At 42.2% G+C, this 18,849-nt stretch overlaps 1 protein-coding gene across 2 annotated transcripts in view; it reads right to left on the minus strand.

The window, feature by feature from the left end:
* Positions 1-18,849, minus strand: part of SLC22A15 (solute carrier family 22 member 15) — an 82,446-nt gene that overhangs the window by 38,994 nt on the left and 24,603 nt on the right. For both annotated transcript variants that reach the window (XR_014023854.1, XM_081308613.1), the window contains exons 3-5: positions 9,522-9,654; positions 8,652-8,816; positions 2,386-2,515 (exon numbers count right to left, since the gene is read on the minus strand). Coding sequence is in view for 1 of the 2 variants with exons in the window: in XM_081308613.1 (XP_081164739.1) it covers positions 2,386-2,515; positions 8,652-8,816; positions 9,522-9,654 (428 nt within the window). In the remaining variant the exon portion in view is untranslated. The remainder of the gene's footprint in view (positions 1-2,385; positions 2,516-8,651; positions 8,817-9,521; positions 9,655-18,849) is intronic.

Below are 18,849 nucleotides of genomic sequence, written 5' to 3' on the forward strand. Positions count from 1 at the left end.
CAAAAAATGTTCTGTGACTATCTTTAAAGATAGCAAATCTTTGGAAATTAAGAAGGCACCCATTTTCAGCAAAAAATAAAATTACTTAGATTCAAATATTTTTAAAATAAGGAAACAAAAATTTTTTTTTTCAACCAGGAATTGAACTCAGGGGCACTTGGACACTGACTGAGCCACATCCCCAGCCCTATTTTATATTTTATTTAGAGACAGGGTCTCATCAAGTTGCTTAATGCCTCGCCATTGCTGAGGCTGACTTTGAATTTGTGATCCTCCTGCCTCAGCCTCCCAAACCCGCTGAGATTACAGGCATGTGCCGCGGTGCCCAGCAAAATAAGGAAATGTGAAGCTAGGTAAAAATGTTTCTGGTAAACAAGCAACATATGATTCTAAAATAACGCTGATGACGGCCAATTGTGAAAGTCATTATGGATATCTTTGTGCCTGTGTCTGTCCAATGGACAGGAAGTTTGTACTGAGGGGAAGGCCCTGGGCTCTGGGGCTGGGGGAAATGCACTGTGGAGCTGAGCCTGCTTCTGTCTGAGGACTCCTGGTTCAGAGAGGCAGGGCTCCAGCAGGAGGCAGAAATAAAAGGCCCCTGAAGAGACCGGGCTATGTGCTGGGGAATTCAGGAAAGAAAGACGGGAAACACACGGGAGGCCATCTGTGGGACACCTGGTGCTCCAGGATTGATGGAGTCAGTAGATATCTAATTGCATGCGTCTTCCTCCCTCTATTTCCTACTGCTCTCGACCTGAATTCATTTTCCGGTGAGGAGATACCCCTCCCTAGCACTAACAGAAACCAACTCAGACTATTCACTCAGATAAACAAGAGCAGAATGGTGTAGATTATCCATGGAATTCACACTACTGTTGGAGGAGAGAGCCAGACGGCATGGGGAAGCCTGAGCTCCTTTAAACAGCTGAAAGCATATTCATTCATAAATATTTACATGAGTTCTTACTAAATCAACGTACTGTAATAGGCACCCACTTATTGTTTTTCAAAGATGTATAATATAGAAGCTAATAAAATACTGCTGGGTTTCCCTTTCTAATAAAATTACCTCACTCTAATTCACATAAATAGATAATTTTCATGAATTTTGTTTCTTTAGTCCAGGTTAACGATGACTACTGCATATGAGAGCAAATTTTAGTTTGATCCCCATTAAAGGTCAACTTAGAACCAGGGTGCAGAGTTACTAAATGAAAGAGCCACCTGAATTAAAATATTACCACCGCGTTCTCTCTCTCTCTCTCTCCCTCTCCCTCTCTCTCTCTCTCTCTCTCTCTCTCTCTCTCTCTCTCTCTCGTCTTATGGTACAGAAGAAAGCTGGTACCATGGGATGAAAATCTCGTTCATGCCAAGGATTTTAATGAGTAAACCTAGAAACTGGACCCCACAGGTGAGAAAGACCTTTGATAGGACACACTGAAACTTCTGATGAAATGGGCTAACGTCGGTGGCCCACCACTGTCACAGTGTGACACTTTGGGCCATTATTTATAGAACCCACCCTGAGCAGGGAGTCAGCCTTGTACTGCTCTGCACCCTAAGGGCATCCCCCACGTCTGTGACTCTTCCAGAGTGCACATTAGGGACCCTGAAATGAGACTCATCTTCAGGTTAAACAGTTGCTACTACACAATTTTTCCCCCCACATTTTTTTTGTATTTGTTCTTTTTAGATACACATGACGGTAGAGTACCTTTTGGCATATCATACATACATGGAGTATAACTTATTTTAATTAGGATCCCATTCTTGTGGTTGCACACGATGAGGAGTTACACCGGCTGTGTATTCACATATGAACATAGGAGAGTTATGTCTAATTCATTCTACTGTCTTTTCTATTCCCCTCCCCCTCCATTCCCTTCATTCCCCTTTATCTAATCCATTGAACTTCTATGCTGCCCTCCTCTCCCTTATTTTGAGTCAGCATCTGCATCTCAGAGATAACATTTGGCCTTTGGTTTTGGGGGGACTGGCTTAGTTCACTTAGCAAACACATTCAACCTGAATACTTGGCTCACAATATCATACCTCAGGGCCACTCCTAGCCCATGGTCTGATCCAGCCTGAAGATCTTTAAGCTTGAGGCATTGAGTTAAAAAAAATAACAACAACAACTGGTACCCTATGTCAACAATCTGAAGTTTAAAGGCAGCATATTGAGTGGTTATCTAGAACAGAGGTACCTGCATTCTGAACTAACTAAGCGGCATCCATCTCTCATCCCAGGAGCGGCCAAGGATTGGATCACCTGCAGAGGTCAGTTCTCCCCCAAAGTCAGTGTACACAAAGCGCTGACCTGCATCCTCTTTTACATCCCTTCTGCTCACTGAATTAAAACTCTTGAGAAGAAGAGCTACTTACAAAGATAAGAGAAAGACGACTGTCCCCTGCAGGTTCACCAGGACAGCTAGGGTTCTCCAGGAGCGGATGAAGTATCCCAACAGGGCATATTGGGCGATGCCAACGGCAAAGAAGAGGCCGCCAATGGATCCTAATGCAGGGAAAAGAGAAAGGTCACCAGAGAAAGCACGGTCCGCAGTCCCATTTCCAACCCCAAGTCCCAGAGCCAACTGTACTCATGAGACGACAGCCCTTGCCTGAAAAGTGTGAGAAGCACAGAAGAGAAAAACCAATACCAATGTTCAGCCTCAGAGGATAAAAGGTAAAAAGAGAGGCCAGAAAATGAGTGGAAATGGAGGAAGGAGAGAGGAACACAGACCACATGTACACAGGATGAGTTTTAAGGGTTTGGCCAAATGTTTTTGGTATTGGGAGTTACACTGACATCTGCCTGAGCCTCTGGTGGAGTCTTGGCAGTGTGTGGGTGAGCAGGTTTTTAGGCCACATGGTGATTGTAATGCTGGGCCTTCATCTTTATCAAAGAGGATGCCGTTGAAGTCCGTCTTAAACCATAGCCTGGTGCCCTGTTCTTTAATCACCCTTCCCTACTTAATTCATCACCATCAGATGCATGACAGTTTGTATTTATTTGTTTCTTATCTGTCTCTACCAACCAGAACATAAAAAAAATACCAGCCATAGAATTTTTTTAAAATCTTATATGTTTTTTGAAATGAGTATTGAGGTGGGTATTAAATGTGCCGGCTTGTCCAATATTCTCACAAAATCTATATCTCTGATGTACCTTCTCTAACTGCTTTTATCACTGTTATTTATTGAGCTGCTATTTATTGAACATTAATGGTCTTGCATATATTGTTTTACAAAGCAGGTATAATTATTAACCTGAGAAAGTAGCTCGGAGAGGTTCAGGGAAACTGTCCAGGAACAGAGGGCTGAGTATGGCATGGCCAGGACTTGTACCCAGGTCTGTCTGGATGGTGGTTCTGCGTTTTGTACCATTCCTCTCTCCTGTCTCCCTTCTACGGAAAAATAACTTCTGTGGACATCTGTAGCCACAGGGCTTTGCTGAGCTTATTACAAAAATTTCATCAAGAATCCTGTAAAACAGATGTTTTCTTTGATTTCTGTCCATAGTTCATCAAAACAAAAACCAAACCAAAAACAAACAAACAAACAAAAAAAAACACTGACTTCTATACTGTTTGCCTGAGCAAGGAAAAGAGAGAGCCACAAAGAAGAGCTAATGTGCTAGTCTGTGCAGTGTGCTCAAACTCCAGTGAGTAAGGGAATGGCGACAGTGTTATTTCCCTGGAAATTTAAGACAATCAGTACCTATTACAGGTTCATTACAGTGCATCAAAGAGCACCTGGCTCCCAACAACAAGGCTTCTTGTCATGGCTCAGAATGGTCCTGAGCACCCAGTACCCACTCACAACAATGTCGGCAAAAGGAAGACAGTCCCAGGCATGGGATGTTTTCAGAGGAACCAAATTTGGACCTTAATTTTGCCACTATTCCTGTGTGACTTTGGACAAATCACTAAATGTCTCTGAGCCTCGGTTTCCTTATTGTTAAGATATAAATAATAATACCTAACAAAAAATGGTAGTTTTTGTTAATTGCAGATGAAATTATACATGTTCGACAAATTTTAGTGTGTACAATTATTGTTCTGTTGTAACATAGGTTTAGCTCTTTGTGTCAATTAACTTAAAAAAATATATTTGGAAGTCTCTTGTGCATAGCTATTTCAGAATTTTCTCTCTCTCTCTCTCTCTCTCTCTCTCTCTCTCTCTCTCTCTCTCTCTTTCTTTCTTTCTTTCTTTCTTTCTTTCTACCAGGGATTGAATCCAGGAGCACTTAACCACTGAGTCACATCCCTAACTCTTTTTATATACTATTTAGTTACAGGGTCTTGCTAAGTTGCTAATGCTGGCTTTGAATTTGTGATCCTCCTGCCTCAGCCTCTGGAGCTGCTAGTATTGCAGGCCTGAACCACCACACCTGGCTTTGAATATTTTCTATCTAGCTCTCATTTATAATTCCAAGAATCCCCCAACCTCACTTTATTGGAGAACTGATCCTGCTACTTCATCTCCACTGTGGTGCTACCAGTCAGGGTCACCCTAGTTCAGGGTGACCCCAGCTGGACCAGTCGGAGCTCTTACCCAGGCTTTTAAATACTGGACTTGGAACTGCTGGGACCCATCTCTGACTGAGCAGAGGAAGCTTCCAGAGACGATAAGGAGCAGAGGTGAGAAGCCTCGCACTGCCTGGTTCCAAGCATCTCCAAGGCCTGGCTCCAAGGCTTGGTGGTTAATCAAATGATTTCCCTCCATACACAGGTTCTTACGATTTGAGTCTCTGTCACAATCAGTAAGAACTGGCATCAACTGGATATGACAAACAAGAGGAAATGATATTCAAAGGTATCTAGCTGGTGGCCTTAAATACTGTGACCACAGGCAGAGATTCCGGAAGACAGTGTTGATTTTACATGAAAAGCAATAGGTCTTAGGGACAACAGACAGTCACATCTGATGTCTAGCAAGAAGCTACACGTGTGTGCTTGGAAATGACAGTGGAGACAAGGTGTGGAGCTGAAGATGTAATGAAACTCTCAGCTACTTCGTTCAAATGATCAGTATTTTTAAAACAAACATTTCAAATCACCACTTTTGCACATGACAGTTTTGGAGCACCACGGGTGGTTCGGTGACTATCCCTGGACCTTGGGGTATTGATGCACACTTCCCAGATTTCTTTTCTGCTTGCTTCTAATTAATTTCAAGTCTGCCACTTCTGCTCAATTTGTACTCAGCAAGAGCTCATTTGGGCAGGTTAGAAAATAGATGGGACTTCATTTGGTAAATGGCACCAAGGACCCTCCCAGTTTCCAGACACAAACTCTGAGGTCCCCCTGAGTCTCTCTGTCTCATCTCTGTGAAGCCTTCAGGACATCGTGTCCCACCCAACTCCAGCTCAAATGCACCTCTTCCTCCTCCTCCAGGGCTCACATCTCCTCGGAGTCACTGTCTGTTTTACATGGTCAACGACACAGCCTCCTAGGTGACCCCTCAATTTCTACTTCCCCTCGTTTCCCCTTTCGTTCATTCTTCACACGCCTACCACAGTAACCTTTCAGTACATTAGAGCCTATCACTACTCTACTTAATACACCCTGCTGGCTTCTGGCTATGCCTTGAGTTAAAAAAAAAAATCCTCATTTGGCCTACCACAGGCCCTAGATCACGGGCCCTAGGTGCCCCCCAAGCTTCCTCACTTCACTCCTGTCCAACCCCTACTTCTCCACACTGCAGCTCCAGGTATTCTTCAGACCCCCCAACAATCTCCTTCCTGCCTCTGGCCATGATTTTTGCCACTCCATTTGGCGGGAATGTTCTTCTTTTGACTTTCGCATGTCCAGGGCTTCCTCATCATACATCTTAGATCAAACTCCTACGTGAGGTTTTCTCTAACCATCCTATTTCATGTAAGTAGTCCCCCAATTCTGTCTAGCCCATTACCCTGTTTAACATCCTTCACTGTCCTTAGAATTATCTGAAATTGCCTCCAAATTACAGGATAAGCTTCTTAACAGCCAGGACCTTCTCCCTCTCTGGTCCACCCATTTGATCTAAAATGCTCTAAAAAGCTGTGTCTGACATGTGGCAGGGTCTGTTTCATAAGTGAGTGTTGTGGAACGGTGGGCACAGGAAGAGCTCCAGAAGGACACTCAGCAAAATGTGAGCCACCGTCGTCTATGGGCAGGTGGGACCGTAGTATTCTTTACATTTGCTGTGTAGATCTATTCTCTTTGTTCTGAGAAGGTATTAAGAAAACAAATAACCAACATTCTAGCATGGGCTTTTCATAAGCTTTAGTACTTGACTTCGTATTTCAATCGAAGTAACTACCATGATCGATAGTTTCCTTCTTCGTAGGCTGTTCAACACCAATCAGAAATGGATTCCTTCAGTTTGTACTTGTGCCTTTTTTGTACATACTTTACACACTATTTTATACATACTAAAAAATACTATTTAGCTATCAAGCATTGATTTTTCTAACCGATTTTTCCAACGTCTTGCAGTTCACGAGCATATTTGAAGTCATAGGGGTGTGTAAGGTTGTGCTGGAGAGAAACCAACTTGAAAAGAAGGGTCCTGGATAAAATTCTGGGGAAGACGTTGGTTCATGGGAAAAAAAGGAAGCTGTACACAAAAGCATTCAGGGCTCCATTAGATGAGCCTTCCTTTTGTCCTGGGTTCAGGTCCCAGTCCTGGCCTCCAGGGAACTCTGTCACACTCTGAATTTCACATTGAATTTGGCAACCATCTGGCTCCACTGTTAGTTTTTTTATTTTTATTTTTTCCCTTCCTTCCTTTTTTCTTTGCTACATAAATTTTAATTGCCTCATCTTAACCCTGCTTCAAGGACAAGAATGAGAGGTGAAAGCACTTCGTTATGAATTTTTTTCAAGGGCTTTAGGTGACTGTCATGGAAACGAGAGTCCAGGAGGTCTTTCCTTTTGCCCAACATAGGCAACAGGACAGGAATAATCAGATAATCTGGCAGGGGGAGGGCAGTATATGTCTTTTACACAAAAGCATCTTCATGGAACAGCTCAAGTTAAATGTGATTCTTCTCAGAGAAATGTACAAGGCATGTGAAAAACATGGTGTTGTGATGCTCTAGGTGAGCAAGAACTAGACCCTGGGCCCGGGGACAGTCCAAACCAGAGACAGTGCCCTTGTTCCTGCCCTGCATACAGCTGCAATCACTTTACTAGTCCCTTGGAATCAGTCTGACCTTACTATTTAGAAAGATGCCATTAGGGCTGGAGTTACAACTCACTGGTAGAGTATTTGCTCAGCAGGCCAAAGCCCTGGGTTCAATCTTCACGCATCCCCCCCCCACCCCCCATGACATTAAGGACTCAATACAAATGGAAAACTCAGAGGAAAGTTTCTCACTGGTCCTAGCTTAGGAGCTGGGTTAGGGGGATAAGTACACTCTGGCAGCTGCTACAGACAAGGTGGAACCAAAATCGTTAAATGAAGGTAGAAATTCTTAATTGGTAAGATCTGGAAATATTACAGATGTATGTCAAATGCCTAGGGTGGCACCTGGCTGTAACAGGCACTCAACAAATGGAAGGTGGCACTGCATGTGAGTTCTAAGGAGCGACAATGGCATTCTCTCAAGACATCCTCACTTAGAAACACTGCTGTGAGTCACAGGGTCAACTCGTTTCCCGTATCTGTTTATGAATATCAGTGGTACTTAGTGATTGTCAAGTAAGTGAAAGTGAAACAAGCAAAGAGGTATCACTGTGAACCTATAATCCAAAAAGAGTCTTAGACGCTATCCAAGACTATATTTTAAGTTAAAAAAAATCCTTTAAAATCATTTTTTAACTATATATTAGTTCTTGAGGAAATGATGGAATTGTTAAAAATAAAACTGAATAGAACCTCATTTTGCAATTTTTTTTACTAAAGAAATTCTATAACAATATCATTTATTGATTTGAAGAGAACAGTAAAAATGAGAAAGGCTACGAAATAGGATTTAATAAAATACAATAAGAAGGCTTCAAGAAAAGAAGTTCTAGTACTTTCCATCTCTGCAGTATTTCCCACTTTAAGCTAAATAGCATTTAATGCTGTTCTGAGCACTCTCCACAACAAAATGCAGACGGGCTGTGAGTTGAGTACCAAGGTCACCACCTGTGGTACAAGCCCTGGAGAGACATTTTACCAAGGAATATGAATAAAATGACTCATCTGATGTTATACAAAACAAATTCAGGAAATCAAATTTAATACAGATTGAGCATTCCTCATCTAGAAATCCAAAATCCAAAATACTGCAAAATCCAAAAGTTTTGGAGCACTGACATGATACCTCCCACACCTGATGTCACATGAGGAGTCACAGTCAAAATGCAGACATGCTCAAAATATTGAACAAAATCGCCTTCAGCTATGAATATAAAGTATAATATAAATTAACTTTGTGCTTAGACTTTGCGTTCCATTCACAACATGTTTCATTATAAATACAAAAATATCACTAAATCTGAAAAAGTCTGAAACACTTCTGGTCCCAAGCATTCTGGATCAGGGCCACTCAACCTGTAGTTGGATTAAGTGCCTCAAGTCCAAATGCATTTTCAGACTCTAGGGTTAAACTAGTTCTCTGCAAGGTTTTGCAGAGCAACTCACCACATTCGGATCTGCAAGGATTTAAGCAGTACCTGCAAGTGCCCAGTAGGCGGTGCCCACACATTCATTTAGCAAGACAAAGGCCACCAGCGACATCCCTCCATTCATCATGCCCACCAAGAATCGAGTTATTGCAAAGAACTCGTATGAAGGGGAAAATCCATTTGCGATAGCAAATAAGATGTCAAGAGCAAAACCTAGAAAAAAAGGAATAATATTCAATGATTCAGAGGCAAAATAGCATTTGATGAAAGTAATAAATTATATCCATTAGTCTGTAAAGTAATCCATTGTAAACTTAAATTTTTTGAGACATGTTTTTTTCCCATGTTTTTTTCTCTTGAAAACGACAGAAAAAAAACAGAGGTTTACTGGCTTGGTGACACAATTTCTGTCAATCACACACAGTTTTCAATTATTCATAATAAATGTTAGAAAATTTTTTTTATTTTTAAAAATTTTTTTAAATTTTAAAAAAATGCTAGAAATTAAAAATCCTTGCTTATACTCAGCTTGTTGAGAGACTATGCCAAGCCCTGTAGAGCTCATTTGAAAGGAATCAACAGAGAGAGAGATGAGGAAATGGATATGGAAGACTGTCTCAAATCCTTCACTGCTCCTTTTAGAAATATGGCTTCAATTGCAATTTGGGGTTTGCAGAGAAACACATCACCCACAAAAGTTTTTAACGCTAATACCTAGGCTTAACCAGGGGGGTTAGTCACTGACAAGCCAGAACTCACTCTGCTTGCAGTTTGGTCTTTTGCCAGTATAATAAACATACAATCTGTGTCCACATGTCAATGCCCTGAGAACTCTGAGAAACTAGCCTCCTTTTTATTTCCCTAAGAGTCTTCGGGAAACCGATCCTCTTATTCATTTCATGAACACTGATAGATTACCTGTGAGATAGACTTTTTTCCTTCCGTAGCGATCTGAAAGCTGACCAAAAGAGATCACGCCAACAAACACCCCACTGAAGAAAAAGGAACTTGCCACACTGACTTTGTAAGATCTGTTGGCAATTAAAAACCACTAGAAGAAGAAACAAGAAGAGACATTTAGGTCATAAGAAAAAAAAAACAACAACAGATGGATTGAGTTAGTTATTGCAAAACCAAATTTATTTCAAAAACTTGCACACTGTAACTTCTCCACTGCGTGCTCCACTATTAACTAGGACTTGTAGAACACCATCTTAAAGGACATCTTAAAGGAGACTGCATCTTCAGGAACGCTAGAAAACACTGTTAGTAGAATGTGCTCCCAGAGCACCCCACGCGTACCTTCTTAAGGAACTGAACGCAGCATTTAAGCGCTAATTGTTTACATAACTGTTGGATCTGTTCTTTATCTTAAACCCCCATGTCTCTTAAGAGGAAGAGACTCCTTCCTTTCTTTTCCATTTATCGGATGCCTACCCACACATCACGTGGCATAAAGAAATAAATGAAAGCTTCTTTTGTTCAACAGATTAGTAGGGTTGAAATCCCTTGAGTATTTTTCTCAAAAAATTAAACACAAAATATATGATCCATCAATTCCAGTTCTGGGTATAAATCCAAAAGAATTGAAATCAGAGGCATGAAGAGATGTTTTGTACACACGACTCTGTAGCAGCATTATTTCCAACAGTCAAAGTGAAAGCAACCTATCCATGGATGAATGGATTAAAAAATGTGCTATTTCCATATGATGGACCATTATTCAGCCTTAAGAAGGAAAGAAGTTCTGATTCATTCATGGTGAACTCTGAAGACATTATGCTAAGTGAAATAAGCCAGGCATAAGTGGATGAACATTACATTATTCCACTTATATGAGGTACCTTGAGAGTCAACATCACTGAGGCAGAAAGTACAATAGTGGTAATGAGGGTCTAAGGGGAGTGGGGACAGGGAGTCATTGTTTAATGGGAGCAGAGTTTCCCTTTAAAACCATGAGAAAATCCTGGAGCTGGATAGAGGTAAAGGTTGTAGAACAATGTGAATGTACTGAATGCGGCTGAATCGTGGGCTTAGGTATGATTACAAGGGTCACCTTATGTCACATGTATTTACCACCACCACAATAAATCCTTAAGTTCTACCGTTTTCTACTTTAGGGCAATTTATGAACTTAAAGAGAAAGCAATCATCCTTAAACCTAGTTATCTGAAGCCCCACCTAGGGATGTGCTGTGATATTTGGTTATAAGCATCAGAGTCCAACGTTGTCACAGAAGTAACCTCAGAGAACCAAGAGACTGCTCACCTTTCCTCTTCCCAGCCCCTTTCCTAGACCAGCAACGACAGGTGTGTGCAGAGCCCTTTCTTAGGGAGAACTTGCACTTTTCTACCCTCCTTGGTTGTTCTTCTCCTTCCTTCGAACCACCCCTTTTCCACGCTCTGACAACCAGTTATTATGACTTCAAAACACGTTTGACTTCTCTCCTTCCCTTGTATTTCCTATAAGCCTGGTTTGATAAAGACCTTGACAAGACAGGCAAAAAAATACAAGAGTCAATCAGGACATAGATAGGGACGATGCCCCCTCCCTAATGCTGTGCTTGCCTCTGAAATTCCCCATTTTTCACATGCAATTTCTAGCAAGTTTAATGAATTAGCTGATTTTCCTAGACTTTTGCTATAGTTTTGGTGTTCAAAGACCCAGGTGCAAAGGCGTGGTCACCAGGGTGGTGATACTGGGAAGAAGTGGGACCTTTAGGAGATACGGCCTAGCAGGAGGTCTTCAAGTCACTGGGGAAGTGCCTAGCATTGTCATTGAGCACCCCTGCCAGAGATTTAAAAGAAATGAGTCCAGCTTATATCATGGACTAGAATTTCTAAAACCATGAGTCAGGGCTTGGGGTGTAACTCAGTGCACTGAGCATGTGTGAGATCCTGGGTACAGTCCCTAGCCCCATAACAAAAAATAAATAAAAATTTAAAAAAATAAAACCACAAGCCAAAAACTCTTTAAAAAAAAAAACAAACTTTATTTTATTTATTTTTATATGGTGCTGAGGATCGAACCCAGGGCTTCACGCGTGCCAGGTGAGCTTTCTACCGCTAAGCCACAATCCCAGCCCCCCAAAACCTTTTATTTTAATAAGTTAATTATCGCAGATATTTTGTCATGGTGACAGAAAGCTGACTAACAAAGAAAAGTAATACCGAGAAGCAGAGCCGTTCTCCACTTTTTAACAGTTTTGCCTATGTGGAGGAGCCTTTGGAACTAGCTGACAGGAATTTGGCAAAGTTTGGAGAAGTAGGCTAGAGAATACCTAGAATGCTGCAAGCAGAGCTTAATGGGTGAACTGGATGAGGATGTGGAAGACCAGAATGCTGATCTAGAGAGCCAAGGTTATGCTAATAAGGTTTCAGATGGAAATGAAGATTCTACCAGGAATTGAAAAGGTCACCCCTGTCAGAATGTAGCAGAAAAAAAAAAGGATGCATTTTGTCCATGTCCTGATTCTTTGCAGGAGGTCAAGCTTAAAGGTGTTAGATTAATTTATTTGGTGGAGAAAATTTCAAAGCAGCAAAGCACTTGGGCTGCATCATGAATAGGAATGGTGAGCTCAAGCTGGAAGGAGCCCAAGTCCCTGAGAACTGGGAGAGGACCTAGGCACTGGTATACTCTTTGTGAAGACAGAACCTACAGGACTTGGGGAAGCCTGGGGTGTGATGGTGTGGGGTGGGGAGAGCAGCACCTGAGCTTTTAATGTTAGCCGCCCAGTGGGTGGTTGTGACGTTTATGGAGATGGTAAAGGCTGCAAGAGATGTTGGGTCTGTGTGGGAAACCAAGAGCCCTGCTTGGACGTGCTCAGGGACAGCATGCCTACAAACACCTAAGTGGAGATGCCAAGCAGGCATGGGGACATGTTTCCTGAGGTCACGGGAGAGGTCAGCTAGAAGGGCTGGGGCTCAGGACACTTCTGCACTCAGAGAAGGAGTTAGAAGAAGATGGGAACCATGATCTTCTAAAGAGTGGGCCATAGCCTGCCCAAGGGAGACTTTGCAGGGTTCTCAGACCATGTTGAAAACTCACTGAAGCTCTGTAGCTACTAATTTTATGAGAAGGAAGAGACAGTTAAGCTCACTCAGAGTTGGGGATTTTCCAAGAGTACTATGGAATGCAAAAGGTACCAACTAAGTGTATTTGCAAAGGAGTGATTATCACGATAATGCAATACACGGTGGCTACAAAAACAAAACAAGCTATGGGGATGGGCAGTAAATAACTGTTGCCATTAAAATGATCCTTTTTATTGTTAACTTCTCTACATTTCCCATTCTTGCCCTGGTTGAAACCTGGTTGTCTCCTACGGGATCCTTCTCAGCTGGAAGCTGCTTTTCCTTTCCCATCTAGGTACCTGAGTGCCTGGGATGAGAGGAGATATACAATTTCAAAATTAACAGCTCATCTGAAGCTCATATGATCAGACTGTGTAACCCACCACCCTCCTGAGGCACATTCATTCTTCCCTTCTTCTCTACTAATAGCAGGTGTAGCTGGGCAGATGACCAATCAGGATAAAGACTAGATGTCCCAAGGCCTTACAGTTATTGTATGGTATGGCCATGTTGTCAAGTTCTGGGCAATGGCATTGGGTGACAACCCCCGAGAATTTGTCTGTGAGTCGGCTGATCTAGCCTCTCCCCCTTCTTCCTGCCCACTGTTTGGAATGTCCATGAGAAAGCTGGAGCCCTATCTGGGGACATAACGAAGTGGCCAGAAAACAGCAATTTTGAAATCAAGAGTGGAAAGGAGTCTGAGTTCCTAAGAACATGGGGGAGGCCCTAGTTCTCCAGATGGTTCTCACAGGCAGTCAGATAAGCCCTGGGCTTTATCATCTTCGATAACAACATCACTTCTAAAAATCTTGATTCTGAATATTCCGCACTCTCAGATTGCCACCCCTTATCATCCACGTCCCTTCCTCTGTGCCTCTACTCCAAACATTCTCTTACCTCTTCAAGGCCTCCAGTTACCATACTATATTAAGTATGGCCTGGGTCACCAAAAAGGTTAAATCATGTTAACATGCCTGGATTTAAAGATCTGTGAAAGAAAGGGCACATTTTTAAGTTTCATATGAAAGAGATGAAAAGAGTTCTGCACCTGAAGGAGAAATTTTGTTTTGTAAAAAAAAAAAAAAAAAAAGAAAAGAAAAAGAAATAAATAAACAAAAACTTTATTTTGGATACACGGATAGTTTCATGGAAGAATTTTCAACTCGAGAGGCATGCATATGGTGACGTTTTTCCAGGTCTAAAAACGAATTGCTTTAAGATATCAGGTTGTCCTAGAAAAGATTGTGTCAGCTATAGGGATGTCCTGTTTCTTACAATGGACAATGAACAAGGCCTAACGTTACTCATATTTAATACCTTAAAACTCAAGATGTCCATGGTTTTATGTCTTTCATGTTCTTACTGCTTGTTTTGATGTTTTCGTGCTTTTAAAATCTGGCCTGCAACTTTAGCCTTGATTATTCTGCACTTCAATTTCTGCTAGTCTGCTTTGTGGCCAAGTATTTAGGCTCACACTGATCTGTTTTACGCTTAATAAGAAGTGGCTAATTTGGCTACTCTATCGTCAACTATTCTATTGGCCACATTTGTAGAATTTCTCAAATCCATCAGAAAGACTATAATGCCACTCTTCCAGCAACTGGATAGCTGTCAACTTGGATGGCAGTTTTAGGAAGAAATAGCCCCTGAGATGTTTGACCAGCAAAATCCAAATTCTGATTCTCAGGCTGCCAGTTCCCAAGTGTCAAAAATAATTTCTAATGATTTTTTTTTTCAAGTCAGTGTTGGTTGGGCGAATGCATCTCCCTATTTCTCTTGGAGCACGATCATGAAGTGACAGACAAGTTGAAAAGTGTTTTTTGTTTGTTTGTTCGGTTTTTGTTTTGTTTTGTTTTGTTTTTTTGTGGTGCTGGGAATGGAACCCAGGTGAGCTCTATCATTGAGCTACATCCCCAGCCCTTTTTTAATTTTTATGTTTTGAGACAGGGTCTCACTAAGTTGCTGTGGCTGACCTTCAACTTATGATGCTGCACCTCAGCCTCCTGTGGGGCTGGGATTACTGGTATGGAGGCCACAGCTGGCCTGAATAAAAGTAAATCGGGGAATGGGAAGCTGAACCCAGGATATCTCCCGACCAGATCTAGCTAAATGAATGGAGGTGGCTGGTGCAGGGTGGCCAACGCAAGGATTTGGAACTATGTGTTGACAACTATTTTTCCAAAGCCCCACACACAACATGCGAGTGAGATTCCGGTTTAAATGTTTTGTTTTCAACGTTAAATTTTTTTTTAAAATAAAATGCCATTTTGATGTTGATCCTACTAATGTTTACCCACTATGTGATCTAAAGGGGTTGATTTTGTCAAGGCTCAGACAAAATATACTACATCGGCAATCCCTACAGTCTTAAAGAAAATGTATTGGAGCGATCTACTTTTAAAGTTTGGGAAGGAGGTTAACCTACCAGAGTGGACCCAATCGCTAGTTCGTTCATTTTCTTGTCCCGTCGGTCAATGTTTAGTGCCAGGGTAAAATCTGAATCAATATATCACCAGCACACTAGAAACTGAAGCATAATAAACCTAAATATGACTGTCATTCCCAAGAAATGTTGTTTTTTTTAATGAGGATTTAGATTTTAAAAGCACAAACTTGTCAATCATTCAAGCCCTTACTGTCTAGAGGTCGTTAAGGTGATGTCTCTCTTGAAGTTTTTGTTAATGGCAGGCCACATTCTAAAGCCATAGAATAAGCTTTTATGCTAATTAATTTCCAATTGAAAAATCACTTGCAAATTGAAAAAGCAAAAAAAAAAAAATCCACTTTTCACCTAGATTGACAGAAAAGGCAGCAATATAAAGACAAAGTCCCATAGGCTGACCTATCTGAATCTATTTTCGTTTTATCATCAACATCTGTATTTTTGCTCCTGGGCTCACCACAATCACTAAATTGAGTTCAGGAGTTGAGCATTTTTATTATATCCCGTTTTCAAAGAGGATTTGAGGGCCATCCCACTAAAAGCTCTGATGCAATCATTCACTCCTCTAAAGAAACAGAGCTGAGAGGAAATCAGGCACAACTGGGCCAGAAGTAACAGCAGGTGCCTCTAACATCGGAGATGAAAGGAACATAAATATGGCAAATACAGGTGTGAGCACAGCACCAGGTGTACACAGAGCCTTCCAGGTCTAAAAGAGGAAAAAATAGGTGAGCAGAAGAGAGGAGAGCTGAGACAGAGTTACTATTGGCCGGGTATTAGTGAGACACTTGGGAAGATTTTTGTTGTTGTTGTTGTTTAATCTTTGGATTGCTACTGCTCAGAGGCTGAGCATAAACGGCATGTCCCAGTAAGGATAAATTACCAGTGCCTGTCAAGAAAAGCTGCTCTGGCTGCAATGCAGAGAATGGAATGCAGGTGGCAACCAGCAGCAGAAAGGCCCATCAAAGGCCATTAGTGACCCAGGGCAGCCCTGGGAAGGTTGGGGGTTCAAGGGCAGAATGGATTCAAGCTGGACACGGAGACCTGGAATTCAGAGGGGAGATCTGTGCTGAGTTGTCCATGAATAAGAATTACCTGAAGCCACTGGAATAGACCAGCTCAACCACAGACGGAGTGAGGCTTGAAGACGAGCTTTAAAGGAAGTCATGCATCCCTCTCGAATTCATCAAACTTCAAGCTTTATGGGAATGTCCCAAATCCAATCAATCATTTTTTTTTACATGGCAGAAATATTATAATCTGAAAAAATAAAGTCTTATTTTTAAAAAGGACTGTGTGTTTCTATAATCCTGACAGCAAAATGAGCAGCTGAGTCATGAAAAATATAGGTGCATCATGCAGCCAGACCAACTTGCACACATCACACCCCTCCCATCCTCACAGCCTCCCTTTGTACAGAAAGTACAATAGAGTGGGAAAAGATGCTATTGGGGGGGCTACTTTTGGGTGTAGCTCAGTAGTAGAGTGCTTGCCTAGCATGCACAAGGCCCTGGGTTCGATTCCCACCAATGCAAAAAAAAAAAAAGACCCTCCTTTTCACCTTCAGCATGCATTCCATTCAGGAAACTATAGAAAAATATCAACATCAAAAGGAATACCAGGAACAAGTTGATCCTTGACTTAGAGTATCAGAATCAGGTGCTGCTAGGAAAGGAGGAGGAGAAAAGGGAGAGGTTGGGTATCACTCAGAAAGTGAAGCTCTTTCCACGTGGCCTGTGCATGTGGAAAACAGTGCAAAGAAGGCTGGGGCGAGGGAGAAGAGAATGTTTCAAAGTCAACTTCCAAAGTGGTTTTCAAGGTTCTTTTTCATATTTGGCTGGACTTTTGTCTCAGAGTTTATTTCATTCCACAGCATGTGTTTTAAATACAAATACCTAATAATTTTTTTTTAATTTTTAAACCATACTTGTATCATTCTTTAGGGTTTGTGTGACATTCTGGTGTACCCACATGACACGAAGCAACAGACCACAGATTTCTTTCTTTTCCTTCTTCCCTGAATACCCTGTGCGGCCTCATCCTTCCCTACAGGACCAGAACACAGAGACTATAACAGATGTCTCTTAAGATGATCACGAGGATCAGAAAGACTGAAGAGCAGGAGGCACCTCTCCTATACCAAATCGAGGCCATACCCAGCCTGTGTCTAAGCAACATCTCATTGGCTCGGTGAAGATCAGAAGTTTGTCTCTGCTTCAGTTTTCTCCTTACTTAAACTGCCCATTCTTTTCTCTATTTTACTTATTCTTCTAGTTTATGGTGACATTTCATGCAATGAAAGTGGATGAACATGGTATAAGCACAGACCACTGTAATAGATGGAGCAGTGATGGTACATAAAACATGATTGGCACTCAGCTCTTACAAGCATTGGGCCATTTGCCTCCCACATGTGGGCTTTGCTCATTCTTGTCTTCCCTCCTCATTTTTGGCTCAGGGCCTGTGACTGACCCTGCATTACCTACAAATGAAAAACATTGGGCCACAGCCTGCAGAAGTCCAGGTGAGGGCCTGGCTATCAAAGGGAAAAAAAAAACCCAGATTTTTTCATTCCATTTTTACCAGAAAACCTGACCTGATAAGAACTTACTATTCCTCATATGTGCCATGCCCGGGGTCTCTACTTCCCACCCCACCTCACCCCCTAGGAACTCCTACTCATCCTCAGGACACTCCTTGGATCTTGCCCAGCTCATCCCAACAGAGCTGACCGTCTCTCCTATTTGCCACATTTCCTACTTTTGCTTCTAACATAATGTGTGTTGAACCCTGCGCCCACTGGTCTCTCCCTCTACGTTGAGCTTCTTAAGGGCGTATTTGTATCTCCGGTGCTAATCTTACAGTGTCTGCCAGAACTCATTACACACTTGCTGAATCATTTATGTTAACAGGAGTGAATCCCCTAGTCTTACAGGCATCTTCACGGACAGCATCTCAATGTCACGACCTCAAGCATCAAGTTGTAAATTTACAGGTGGGCAGGGACATGCTGAACTGCCCATCTTCTCCTTGGAGCTGCCAAAGGACATTCTCAAGAAAGGAAGTAGAAGGATATTTGGAATTTGAATGGTTTTCCTTCTTCCTACGTCAACCTGCCATCTAGAAGACTGTGGTTTTATCTTTTGCCTCAGTCTGGCTGGGCACAGAATCACGAGCCACTCAAGCAGGAACAAAACTTTATTTTTGAAAAAGCCGCCAATACTCCGTAGGCGCCGGCAAGCCACAAACCGATCCACCCCCCCATCCCCCCACGCGCGTCTACCAGAACCGGGGGGCCGGACCTCCCCCGGAATTCCCTCCTACTATCCTTCCCCAACCAATGGAACTCTCCAGGAGTCCCGTAACATGAGTCCTGTAGCAGGCCAAGGTGAACAGCAGGAGTCCAATTTCCATATGAATGTAAATCTTAACATAATCATATCATCTCTATGGCTAGCTGGCGTCACCTTACAACCGAAAGTGCCATGCATCATATTATTTGCTTGTGGCTCCTAGCAATCTTTAGCCCCTGAAAGCACCTAATTGGTCCACAAATACCTCTCCTGAGAGGAAGCACATATGACCATGGGGAAATAAGAAACAGGCCATGGATGATTCAAAGCATATCAGTGAACCTGTAAGCCAGGCAGGGGCTACTACAGGTAGCACTTAGACCCTTGGGGAAAATCAGGTCACATGACAACAAGCATAGCCCAGACTCCCAGCTTGT

This window comes from Spermophilus citellus, assembly GCF_964194105.1.
Source record: "Spermophilus citellus genome assembly, chromosome: 9".
Classification (NCBI taxonomy): Eukaryota; Metazoa; Chordata; class Mammalia; order Rodentia; family Sciuridae; genus Spermophilus; species Spermophilus citellus.